This window comes from Parasteatoda tepidariorum, chromosome 9, assembly GCF_043381705.1.
Source record: "Parasteatoda tepidariorum isolate YZ-2023 chromosome 9, CAS_Ptep_4.0, whole genome shotgun sequence".
In the NCBI taxonomy this organism is placed as follows: domain Eukaryota; kingdom Metazoa; phylum Arthropoda; class Arachnida; order Araneae; family Theridiidae; genus Parasteatoda; species Parasteatoda tepidariorum.
Window position 1 is genome coordinate 9,372,291 of NC_092212.1, and position 13,935 is coordinate 9,386,225.

The window sequence follows — 13,935 nt, forward strand, 5'->3', positions numbered from 1 at the left end:
ATGCGACTTCATTGATATTGGCATTAAAGATCAATATACAGAGAAAATGGTCATTCTTAACACCCATAATCAACAAAGGAATAAAGTGGCCATGGGTCAAGAATCTAGAGCAGGTGGTCTGCCCACAGCATCGAACATGTTGGAGCTGGTAAGATAACACGGAGGAACAAATTTTTTTACCGCATTTATACAAGCATTTAATCTCACCCTATTCGGGACTGAGAATTTCAACTCCGAAATTAGTTTTGTTTTCTTAGTGATACTTTTAGTTTGGTTGATTTTTTTCCTGAATATATACAAGTTTACAAGAAAGGTAAAGATTTATATGCACACATATACACTTGCCACCTACCTTGAAAATATCACTTAAAAAAATATACATGGACCTTAATGTCATAAACTGCAGAAATGTATTATCACATCCAGAAACAAACTTTTAAGAAACATGCTTTGCGTGATATTGTTTACTTACATTAGATGTTAGAATAATTTCAATTTTAATTCAGATAAGGAAAAATATTTTAAACTTATTTTATGGGGAAAATTAGTAACAGTAGATGCAGAAGTGATAAAATCCTAAAAAAACTGCATTTTGCCTAAATTTAGCTAGATTTATTTACCTCATTGTGTCATTTTTTGTAAATTAGCTATTAGAAGAATTATTAAAACAGGTATTCTTCGCACCGAAGCAACATCAATTCTCTGCGAAATCGATTGAGTAGTTTTTATGCGATCTAAATGCCCAACACAATAAACATGATTTCTGAGAAATCGCGTTTTAAATTTCTCTAAAGTTTCTCTTCTGCTTTTTGGGACTTACCACCAAACGTGGACGCTTGGATCCCATACAATACGCCTGCTTTATCGAGATCACTTCGTTTGCGTGCACTACTGTCATATGTCTGGCTTCTTTGCTGGTGGTGGTCATGTGGTACTCCAAATGTGCTAAAAAAACTGCATTGCTCCGCTAGCAAAATTCGAACAATTCAAATACCCATGACAACCATGATGCTGAAAATTTCTATGAAACTGTAGTTTAAGGTCACGGTTGTCATATAATCGCCATTTTCAACCATATCTTTATTGAAAAGCATGTATTTTGGGGAAAACGTCCAAATAAGCAAAACTGAGCATAGCTCATTGTCAATGTTCGATAATTAGAGTATATATATTTAACCCCTAAGGTTAGTCTTAAAAAGGGCGCGTTCGGAAATTATATGTGAATCCTCATTACTCACAAGTTAATTTTTTTTTAAAAAACAACTATCATGAAAAAATGGAATAAAATGATAAGCCGGGATTTCGAACACGTTTTGACACTCCAACAGTTCATTTGGACACTATGTCCAAAACAAAAATAAGATAAACTCTACTCAAAACTTTATCAATCCGAAACCATGTTACAAGAGACAATTCTTAGAAAGCAATTGTGGTCTAATTATTTAATATTTAAAAACTACTCCAATGCTTGCATTATCTGGAGTCATAAAAATTTGCAAAAAAAAATTTTTAAAATTATAGTTACGCTTCGAGTCTAATGACTTGAACTATGCGTTTTTTAATTTTATTTTGCGAAAGAACTTCCGAAGAATCATGCTAAAAAGCACAATTACATGGCTTTATTTTTTCCTTATAGGAATGGGATGAAGAACTTGCTTACATAGCACAGAAATGGGCAGAACAATGTATTTTTGAGCATGAATGTTGGCCATGCCGTTCTTCGAGTAAGCTAAAGAATATTTTTGCAGAATTTTCTAAAATATATTTTTATTGTTTAATTTATTTTTTTTTATTTATTTGATTTGGAGCTAATTTTTCAACAATTCATCTGTAGAATTTCTTGAACTTACACGTCATAAGCTTTTTTTACAATCTATATTTTCGAAACAAGTAAGTAAAAGTTGTGCAAAACACGATCCGAAAGATTTGCTTATTTTCCATAAGCAGATAGTGAATTAAATAGCTTAAATTTTATTTGAATCCTATACTTGCTCTTCAGTTCCAAAAATAAACACATCGTTTGAAAACTAGAAAGGAGAGACGAAAAACTAACTACAATGGAATATTTCTCGTATTTATTATTCAAAAAGTTCCAGTAAAGATCAGCAAAATGGCAAAACTATGATACAATTTCATGTGTGATTCATGCAAGACAAAACACTAAATTATTAGGAAGCAAATTTAACAAAAAATTTTTTTATATTGGAAAAGTAATTTTTTAATTTTTGCTTGAATTGCAACTTAAGACAATTTTTATTCCTCGTATTTAACAATAGGAGATATTATGCAGTGAATGAATAAGCTTATTACATATTCACTACTTTAATGCATCGTTTTGAACAATTTAAGACATAATGCTGTAAATGAATATGCTCATTACATATTCACTATTTTTATTCCTTATTTTTAACAATTTAAGATATTATGCTGTAAATGAATATGCTTATTACATATTCACTATTTTTATTCGTCGTGTTTAAGAATTTAAGATGTTATGGGGTCAACGAGTATGCTGATTGCATATTTTAATAAATAATTATTAAAAATTATTTATAAAAAATTTATTCATTGAATGAGGAAGAAGTTCTTGCACAAAGATAAGAGTATGCGTACTATCACTTTTCTTTTTTCTTTTCTCCAAGCTTTGGACATGTACCTAGGTCATTATGGACCCTTTACCATATAGCCCAAAGCTTGGCTACTGGTCCGGCTCCACTCCAGCCTAGGNTCGTGAAAAAAAGCGCTTTCGACAAAATACTAAAATAGAGATCTATCGACAAAGACCACTCACTTCTGCCTAGCTTATGCTCTCTCTGGTTATTTCCGTTTCCGTTTTTAAAAGCGCTATATGTCGAGCCATCTCAGCCAGATTTGGCATGTGACATTTTTATAGGCAATCAGTGGTCGATTTTCTAGCGTTGCCATTCGGGGAGTTGTAATGAGGCTTATTTTTGTCGCCGTGTAAGAGAAATATATATATAGATGCTGTAAGTTTTCAGCAGTTACTCATGACTGTTAGGTCAAATTTAACCTATCTTTAGCTAGAGCGCCCTCTATGCTTATTCTGAAGTGAAAACAATACGACAATATGAAGAAAAGTCACAGTTTCAAGAAAGTAATTGTGATCTTATTATTTAATATTTAAAAACTACTCCTATGCTGCATTATCTGGAGTCATAAAAATTTGCAAAAAAAATTATTTTGTTAGTTTTTGGCTTTGTGGAAAAATGTGTCTAAATTGGCGATTTTGAAAAAGTTTAATAACTTTTTAAATATTTGAGTTATTTGTCTATCCTTAAGTCCAGATAATTGTTTTTGTCAAGATCGCATCCTATAGTTTAAAATTATAGCTACGCTTTAAGTCTTATGGCTTAAACTATGCGTTTTTCTTTAAATTTTATTTTGCGTAAGAACTTCGAAAAATCATGCTTTAAAGCACAAATACATGGCTTTATTTTTTTCCTTATAGGAATGGGATGAAGAACTTGCCTACATAGCACAGAAATGGGCAGAACAATGTATTTTCGAGCATGAATGTTGGCCATGCCGTTCTTCGAGTAAGCAAGGAATATTTTAGCAGAATTTTCTAAAATTTATTTTTATTGTTTAATTTATTTTTTTATTTATTCGATTTGGAGCTAATTTTTCAACGATTCATCTGTAGCATTTCTTGAACTTATACATTATAAACTTTTTTTACAATCTGTATTTTCGAAACAAGTAAGTAAAAGTTATGCAAAACACGATCCAAAAGATTTGCTTACTTTCCATAAGCAGATAGTGAATTAAATAGCTTAAATTTTTATTTGAATCCTAAACTTGCTCTTCAGTTCCAAAAATAAACACATCGTTTAAAAACTGCTCTTAGTGTATACATACTACTAAAGAGTACGTATGCCATTTAATTCGAGACTTATATGAGAGTACCATATTGAGATTACGCCAGTGTAATCTTGGATCGCTAGAGGCGGAAAGTCTCGTATAAGACAGGACACAATACGCTATGAAAGGAGAATCACGTGATCACGTACATGTGATCATGATCCTGAAAAAGTTTAGGATAATACAGTTAAAAAAAGCTTTAGATGAATAACAAAAAGTGTGATTACAGAATTTAATGAAAAATAATATAACTGTCCAACCACGTGTTACTTAATCGTTAACATACATTAATTTAGTAATTAATTAAGTGAAATAATTGGATGTCCATTTTTCTCGAAGAAAGATTTCACATTTTATGTTTCCAGGAAGTTACGCCATTTCACAGAATTTGGCTGAACTTACATATTCTTGTCAAGCAGATTGCGAAGTGATGGAACATGACTGGAAAACAATGATTGAAGCGTGGTACAACGAAGTGCAGGATTTCAGTAAAAGTCTCATACCATCTATTAAGTTTGATCCCATTTACGGCCACTTTGTAACGGTAAGTTAACCCATCCTTTTACAGTTTAACAAGTCTGGCAACACTAATTCAACAAATATTACAATCCACTAGAAATGTAAACTAATTGCTTTTATACTTTTTGTAACCATTCTTCTATAAACAACAAAGAACTAAAGTATGTCGCTTTCATTTAGAATGTACCATCTGAGGTTTCACTTGCCTATGTCCTGCCAGACTGAAATATTCATTTTATCCCGTACCACGTTGCTGACGTTACCACGCTGCTTATCCTCAGGGGTTAACAGATCATGGGTTTGAATCCCCTTACCATCTGGCTAAACGTGGGAAGTTTTGACCTCTATGTAGCGCAAATGCGTGTTACTTCCATCAAAAAGTCATCCACGAAGGCTAGTTTGTCCCGATTCTTAATCACGAAGTTCCCTTATCTTCTGGGTTGGACTCAAAATTACTAGGCTATGGAGTTGAACATTGATAATCATGAACTCAGAATTAAATTGTATAAAATAAAACAAAATGCATTCCGTACATATAAAATAAAAATTGCGTAAACATAAATTTTAAAAATGCTCCCTGGATTGACCATGTTAAACAAAGTTTTTCTCACTGCGAATGAGCCTCGGCAAATTTATTCTTTTAAAATGAGGCAAAACCTTGTCTTACTATAAGAATTTTACCAATTTTTGTATAAAAATATAATTATATTTATCCGTTTGAAAACCCGCGATTCAGATATTAACCCGCTATTTTGTTAAAAAATTTTGTGTGTCGTTGTAATTGTATTGTTTTTATAATATTCTTTTTATAATATAATTGTATAGTTTTTATAATCTTCTAAACATGTTTAAGTATGATCATTACTAAGTATCCAATAGTTCAATAGCCAATTAATTATCTGTTTATGAATGCGCATCATATGGTACGTATCATCATTTACGTATTTGATATGATATGTATCATCATTCGCGTATTTGAATATGCATCATCATGATCATGTGCATCATAGTGTACTTTAATACGCTTCATATGAATTGAAAAATTATAAACATTTTATGTTTCATAGATGACATGGGCGGAGACCTATAGAATTGGTTGTGGATATACATCCTATAGAGTTGGAAGATCAACTGCGAAACAACTTTATGTATGTGACTATGCACCGGCAGCGTAAGTATTCATTAGATAGATATTACATAGTGCATAGTTACATATTGCATAGGTAACTAGATAGACATTATATACTGCATTTTTCGCTAATGCAATAGATATATCTAAACTAAGTCATACCAGTTTTGTTGAAAAATATTATCCTTTCTTTTTTTGTTTGTTTAGCTGAAATTATTTAAATAGTACTATCTTTTCACTTTAGAATTAAAATTCATAGGACGATTCCTATGAATTATATCAAAAAAAAGAAAAATCGGAAATATATAGTTTGAGGAATATATACTTCGTCGGAAATATATAGTTTGAAGGTGGTAAGTTTGTGTTAACAAATGAACATGGTGAAATTAATTTAGTGAAAGGTTATATACAGAATAAATCTGGGGTAGGATAGTTGTAACGAGACTTCAGATTTAAGAACCTTCTCTTATAGTTATTAAAATATTCTGGTAATTACAAACATGATAAAATACAGCTTTTTATTTACAGCTTTACAGTTTTTTTTACAGTTACACGCGTACCCTGTATAATTGTATTCGTTCGCATTCTGTAAGTAATACAGAGATGCCAACTGCTCTGGATACGGAAAAATATTTTAAATAACGATAGAGATCGACAAATAAAAAATTGCAGAATTTCAGATATTTCTGCCAGCTTTTTAGAAAGCTCAATTGTATTATTGCTTTTTTACTTTATTTAAAAACAACTGGGCACCTGGGCCGCGCAGCGGCCCCTATCCCATTCATCGTGAAACTACAACAATGAGGTAAAAACATTTTGAATATAAGCAGTCGTTGTGGTAGCTTTACAATAATATTACCATGATTAGAGAAAATACAAACTTGAACTGAGATATTTACAGTAATTGCCATGAAAATATGTACAGAAAATATAACGTTGATTCGAAAAAATTACAACTTGAACAAAGATATTTACATTAATTGCCATAAATATGTACAGAAAATTGAATATGAGAATTAATAAATGATGATTATGTATATACAAAAGTCGTGATTCAAGAACGTGAAGATTTAACATAAACTTTCGACAGGCCTTAATTGCATTATTGCTACAAAGTGGCGTATCACATAAGCCTTCGAATTTTTTGGATGTAGTGGTGAGTATCTACCCTATAAATGGAATTTTTAAAACAAGAATCACGCATTAAAAGACTACCACTCGAAAATATTTATCCTTAGCAAGTTAGCATCTCTGGTAATAATTAAACTAAAAAAGAATGTTACATCTCTAGCGGAATTATTCGATGAGAAAAATGCACATTTGAATAGAGAAAAAATTATATCTTTCGTCCGAAACTCAAGAATTGAAACTTTGGCATCAAATCGCCAAAAATGAGAGGGATTATCGATTGTAAAAAAATTACTGATTCAATAAATAATTCTTAGAACTTAACGATCAACTCCATGCACAGAGGAGCAATTGCGTATGAAAAATTGCTCCTCCATGTTTGATAAGCGAAAATATTAAATGGCGGTCACTAAATGTGTTATAGCAATAAACGTTTAACTGTAAATATTATTTTAAGAACATGATTACTAAGCAAAATAATTTATGTTCCCCAACAGATATTTATAATATTCTAAGGGAAAGGTTTAGACGTCGAATGCGTAAGCAAACACAATTATTTTTATTGCATATATAAGTAAATTGCTTACTTGCATATGTACTAAAATGAACTTTGTAATAAAGTATACAGTCCCTGCCCAAATTATTCGACGCACTCTAAGATGTAAAATCTTAATTATCAGGTGATACTATACAGCTTTATTGTTTTTATGCGACTGAAACCGATTTGCACTTGCTTACGTTTGTGTATCAGTTGGTTAAATTAGACGATGTGTGTAATATAAATTTGACGATAGGATAAATTAGACGATATATTATATAAATATGGAATATTTATTATATCAAGTATTATATCAGTACATTATAATTATTCGATCAAATTATTAGACGCGCTGTAGTTTTTTAATAATTGCATGTTTTGCACGAGTTTATAGGCAATACTTTTATATTTAAACATGAATGTAATATGTTTTAATTCAGGAGATTTTTTATATACTTCCTATTTGTGTTTATTTTTAACGTATTGCATATTACAATGTTAACCAATTGATACAGGAGCGTAAATAAGTGCAAACCTGTTTCATCCGAGTAAAAACAATAAAGCTGTAGGGGAGAGTGGGGTCAATTGTAACATTTTTTACTTAACTATTTTTAACTGACAAAAATTCCAACATATTATTAGTATTAATTGACAGACGAGTAAAGTAGACTATCTTCTACTAGAAAAAAAAAAAAATACCTTATTTTAAATGTTATTATATTAGTTATTAACAATTTTTGACAGTCGTGCACTTGTTACAATTGTCCCCACTTACGGGGTCAATTGTAACAGTTCATAAATTCAACTAAAACATAGTTAATTATACATATTATCATAGTTGTGATATATTTTTTTATTGATCAAAATAGTAGTGATATTTTAGGAGTAAAAATAATAATGAGCAGAGACCTAAAGGGTTAAACTTTTAACTTTAAGGGGTTAAAAATTTTAATTTATGCTGTGAAAGGTGACAAATAAAATAATGCACATGCAACATAATATAAATGATATAGGAAACTATTGGTGGTTCTTAAAGAGTTAAGTAATGGTTTGTAAACATAAGATTATTTATTTTCAGCTGTTACAATCGTCCCTTTACTTATTGTTACAATCGTCCCCAAGACTCCATTTCAGCTTCATTTGTTAAAGACAATACTAGTTAATTAGCAAAACTAATCTTTTTTAAAATTGAAATGTTAATTAAGGTGTCCACTTACATATTCGGTTACTAATTTTCATTTGTTTAAACAAAATTACTTTGCTACAATATAATATTCTAATACCAAAAAAGTACTTGCGTAGCGTGAAAATATCTTTTGGGATGTAACTCGTTCAAAAGTACATAAAAATGGTTGCCATCAGGTGTGTACATGTAGATTTATTAAATACACCTTGTGCGCCACCTAGGAACCAAATCTAGAACCCGACACTCGAAATTTTTGCTCTGTTACAATTGACCCCAATCTCCCCTATAGTATCACGTGATAATTATAATTTCACACAGAATCTTATTGTGTGTCTAATAATATGGCTAAGGAATGTAGTTTCAATTTTGTAGGAAACTCTGCTTTCTGCTAAAATTATACAAAATTACAGAAACTACGACGAAATTATTTATTCGGAAACAAACAAAAACTAATTGCTAGGGGATGCCACTATCTAGTATTAATATAAACTGTATAATAAATATGTTTGTTTTTTTTTGCTTTTCATAACTCAAGTTACCACATTATTTGTTCCTTTCTTTTAAATAAAAAAAAACGCAATGTTTTCAAAACGTTCTTCTTCTCTCTCTCCGTTTTCAGCATAAGGGAGAAGCGTATGTATAAGGAAGGATCTCCCTGCTCAGAATGTCCCCTCAACTCTTGCTGTGGATCGACATGCCGTGATCCCAAAAAATACGCTGGACTCTGTCGTAAATATATATTATCATATTCTTACATTATAAATTAAACTAAGTTGGTGCCATTCTATAATATACACTTAACAAAAGCGATATGACACATTTTTTATGCCTCAACGAACATCTTTTATTATGCAGGAAAATTTCTGATACTTAATTGAGATACATTTTTATTTGGATAAATATGATGGCATTTGATATATATGGCATGCGAGCAGCTATGTTCTTAATATTACTATTATTATTCGATTTCGTAACTTTCCTTTTGCATGCATGCCAACTCAACTATAAACCTATTTTATGCACTCCTACTTTAACCAATGCCTCCCCGAGATGACTTAGGGGATAAAACGTTCATGGGTGAGATCATTTATGGGTTAGTGACGGATGATGGGTTAGATCATGAGTCCCTTTGCCGGTTGGTAAACCTAAGGAGGTTCTCGTGGTCTTCCACTCCATGTAACGCAAATACGGGTAAGTTCCATCAAAAAGTCCTTCACAAAGGAAATTTCTCCCAATACTTGATCCAGAAGTTCCCTTGTCTTCTGGATTGAGTTCAAAATTACAAGGCTGCGTTGTTGAACATTAGTTGTCATGAACCCTAAAAATTGGGTCGGCTGTTCACCGACGGCATTTGATGACATCTATCGTAATAATCCCCCACTGCGCAGCTTAGTAACCCGAACGTAGTGATCTCTTTCTTATTTCTTCCTCCACTGCGCAGCTTTGTAACCTGAACGTAGTGACATTTTTTCATTTTTTCCTCCACTGCTTAGTAACACGAACGTAGTGATATCTTTCTTATTATCCTCCACTGCGTAGTTTATTTTCGTTACATCGAACTACTAAATTGATCCGTGCTGAAACCTTGTTTCTTCTAGGTGGTGTTGCTTTAACCCATTAATGCACCTTCACAAATTATTGCTTCTACAATTAGAGCTGTGATCATGAGTTTTTTTTCATTATCTTACTTTCGTTTTTTTCAAGTATAAAAAGATTTACTCACATTTCATTTTTAAAATTCTTCGCTTTGTTACGGATGAATGCATGCTTTCCTATACCTATATAAAATCATTTTCGGAATCTCACCCTGAGGTTTATCTGACCCTTCATTTAAAATTTACGGAAAAGGAAGGGGGCGTTTACTAAGGCTGATCTATTATGATAAAAAAAATTATCAAAATAAAATAACAATTTACAGTAAAATGCAAATCTAGGATAGGAAATACTTGCCTTAGTCACAGACATAAACTTCGAACTGGGAGTCTGAGACCTCAGGTGTGACCTTTTTCCATTATATAATCTTGAGATACTGGAATTTGTAGTGAGTCATTTAGGTTAAACCCTTTATGCACAGATTTTTTGAAAATAAAACCGGCCAAAAAAATCACTTTTTTTTTGTAAAAAAACACACTTCAGAACAAGGTTTCCATTTGCTGCCTTTCCTGGTTCAATTTTTCTTTTGGTGGACAATTTTAATACACTGCACTTTCGTTCCATGTAAAAAGGCTATATTTTATTCTTGAATAAATAAGTGTTATAGCTTGCAATCCTATGTAAATCATAAATATCAATAAAACGACTTTTTTTTTCTTCTTAGCTTTCACATTGTTATTTTCAATACTCGATTATATTCGAGTGTGAAAAACTATAGCAGCATAAAATACAACGCCGCTTGAATTACCTTGAGTGTGCACAGTTTGGCCTGTTTAGCCTCCACACGGTTTTATACAGTTAGTCCGATCAGACCACTGTGAAGGATATCCATTTATCGAATGAGTCATTTAATACAGAATATAGTTAAAATAAGAAAGTGGTAGCAAATATATGACTTAAAATTTATTTTATGTATTAATATTACATATCTGCCAACTCTTCCGGATTTTCCGGAAGATTTTATTTTTATATTTAAAGTGGTAGCAACACTCAGGTTATTCCAAATAACTTTTTGAATTATAATGATAATTAAATATGAGTTTGACCACCACTACATATTAATAATTACATCAAAGCATAATAATCCTTGCACTAGCGAATTTCAACGGGATCAAAATATAAATTTATTTTTGAGTCAGATTGTTTTTCGTTTATAGTTTTACAACCACTCTGAAAATCCATTCTCGGAAAGAGTAAAACTTGGCAGGTATGATATATTATCGAAATTAATTGGTTTTTCTACTGTTTGGGCATTCAAAAAGTCTTTGATTGATGTAACAGTACTTGCTCCTTATAATTATAGATGTAATAATAAATAACTAAATCATTGTGGTATCTGTGAATCTTTTAATTCACCCAAATAAATGAAAATCCTGAAAAAAAGTTTCCCACCACAATGAATGCATTTGAAAAAAGGAACTGTCCTAAATGTATGACTCTGGGGGCGTTAACCGGTTAAGGAAAGAAAATCTTAAAAATCGCACTCTATTTTATATTACTGTGGTTTCCTTTAACAAATAATCCATTAAAATTCCTTTTTAGAAAAGTAAAACATGCAGGATAATTCCCTATAGAAAGTTATTAAAGTACAGAATATTTTTTACCCCTCGGGCCCATATAAGAATTGAATCAGTTTCTTATTACCTCCCACTTTCTGTCTAAGAAGTCGGGATCAATAACATGAATTACAAAGTTGAAAAGTTTTCTACCTGAGAAATACGAAATTCAAAACATTTATATTCATGTATTTAACATATTTAGTGGTAGTTTCATGTTATATAAATTCATTATTTAGTATGTGTTTTATTAAAAAAAGATAGAATAATTTTTTCCTCAAGAAAAAAATTGGAAAAGGAGTTTTGTACCAGATGAATTCTAAAAATTCTCATAAAACTCATCGGGGATCACGATTCTTTGATCCGCAGAAAATGATAAACTTGTTTTATCAACTTCTTTAAATTTACTTTTCTTTTAAGTTTTCGTTTAAATTCAAATTCTGTTCTTTAATATCTAGATGTGTTAACACAAAGTAGTTAATATAGTGAGGAACGTTTCAAAATACAATATCAGAGCTTAGTTTCATTAAGATTTCTTATGCTTTTGACAGTCCGTACCATCTTTTCTTACTGACCTCTAACCGACGTATTTTCAGAACCTAACCGACGTATTATGAATATGAATATGTTAAATACATGACCTCAGAGTCAGATATTCAAATTCCCTTTGACATCCTCGTAATTGCCAAAAGAGGTTCAAATTAAACTTTATTTTCTTGTTGTGCTTTTTAAAAGTCCGTGGGGAACCCTTTAATTTATTCTGAGTTAACCGTCCATAGTATCCACTAACCCCTTGAGGGCGGGTGATTCATAAAAGCATTCGTACAAAATCAGAATGTAATTAAATAAAAAAAACGGTAGCTTAAATGCAGGCGTTGCTAATTTGACAGAATTACTTTGCTTTAACTTTAAATATTGTTAGTTTAATCATATATATTATCAATGTTAATTCAAAGTATAACTAAATAATTTCATTTTGAATTAAAGTAAAGGTGAATTAAATAAATCAATTACAACCCCGCCCACAAATAAACTGCTAAAGAATTACTTTGATTACCAGTTTTATCTTTTTATCCTGATTGATACGGTTTCATGCTGGCACGTATTTGTGACAGATGGAGCGAAAGGGTTAAATGTACTTTTTTCCAGGACTATCAGGCACGCCACCGATTCTGCCTCCCAAACAAACACGCCTCTTCTACTGCTCATTTCAGGAAGGAGATTCGAACTGCTTGTTTTATCCACAAGGATCTGCAACATGGGAATTCGTAAGAACAATTGATGGTAATTCTATATATATATAAATTGTGTTTATATATATATATATATATATATATATATATGTTATTACGTAATTACAGCAGTCTACAGCATTACCATTGCTCACTGGCCGCTTTTACTTCCGAGTGGCTAACCACTCACATCGCGACTCATCTTTGTACTGGATCCACCTGGAGTTAATCTTTCTCATGAAATTGTATTGTAAATAAAATCATATATATCCATATTTGCATGCTTTGGATTTAAATTATATTAGTTAAGAAAATAATTTGTGTAAAATAAAAATATCCTTATTGCCGATAATGTAAGACTTCCTTTTTGATATGAAAACGGGCGAAATTGCTCCATAAATTTTTATCCGATTTGTTTTAAAATGTGACTGCTTAAATAGCATAAGAGTAGTTCCCATCTTTCTTTTTTTTTTTAAAATTTTGTTAACGAAATTTCATTGTATTGTACAAAGAGTATCTTAAAAGTCAGTGTTTAATACTTATTTCAATATAACTGACATAAAAGAAATTCTAAAGCTATGTATGCTGTCAAATGAACTTACTAAGAGTGAATTCTGAAATCAGTGTTTTAAAAGAACTTCAATAAAATTTCGATATTAATACAAGCATTAAAATTGTACGTTCCATTCACGTTAAAAGTCTAGATCATGGAGGTTAAGGATTCGCCATTTCGGAACCAACGGCTTGATTTTGGTTACACTGTCAGTATTGCGCATCGACTGTCTTTACTTCCCTGAAAAGCTTATAGATCAGAAGCGCTGTATGCGCTTTAAGCCATCCGTAGGATGCTTCACATCTCAATGCTTCGCAATGGTAGCTTAAAACATTAACCACTGTGTCATTGCGGTTTAATTTTTTTCACGGTTAAAAAGTCTTTCACGCTACGAATTTTTAAAAATATTTTTAATTTTTTTTGGACTGTGGTAGCAAATAAGATTTTCAAAAATGTTGCTTGAAATTATTTCAAAAGTATATGTTTACATAGATAAAATTTAAAATTTTCGTGAAATTTAACAAAAAAAAAAATTCTTTTGTATTAAAATACTTGCTTA

General features: G+C 31.2%; 1 protein-coding gene across 1 annotated transcript in view; it reads left to right on the forward strand.

The window, feature by feature from the left end:
* Positions 1-2,489: 2,489 nt before the first annotated feature.
* The window catches only part of LOC122271137 (CRISP/Allergen/PR-1-like), a 14,774-nt gene continuing 3,328 nt past the window's right edge, over positions 2,490-13,935 (forward strand). Inside the window, exons 1-6 of the mRNA XM_043051335.2 lie at positions 2,490-2,507; positions 3,470-3,557; positions 4,248-4,426; positions 5,469-5,572; positions 9,002-9,111; positions 12,741-12,875. Of these exons, the coding sequence (XP_042907269.2) occupies positions 2,490-2,507; positions 3,470-3,557; positions 4,248-4,426; positions 5,469-5,572; positions 9,002-9,111; positions 12,741-12,875 (634 nt within the window). The remainder of the gene's footprint in view (positions 2,508-3,469; positions 3,558-4,247; positions 4,427-5,468; positions 5,573-9,001; positions 9,112-12,740; positions 12,876-13,935) is intronic.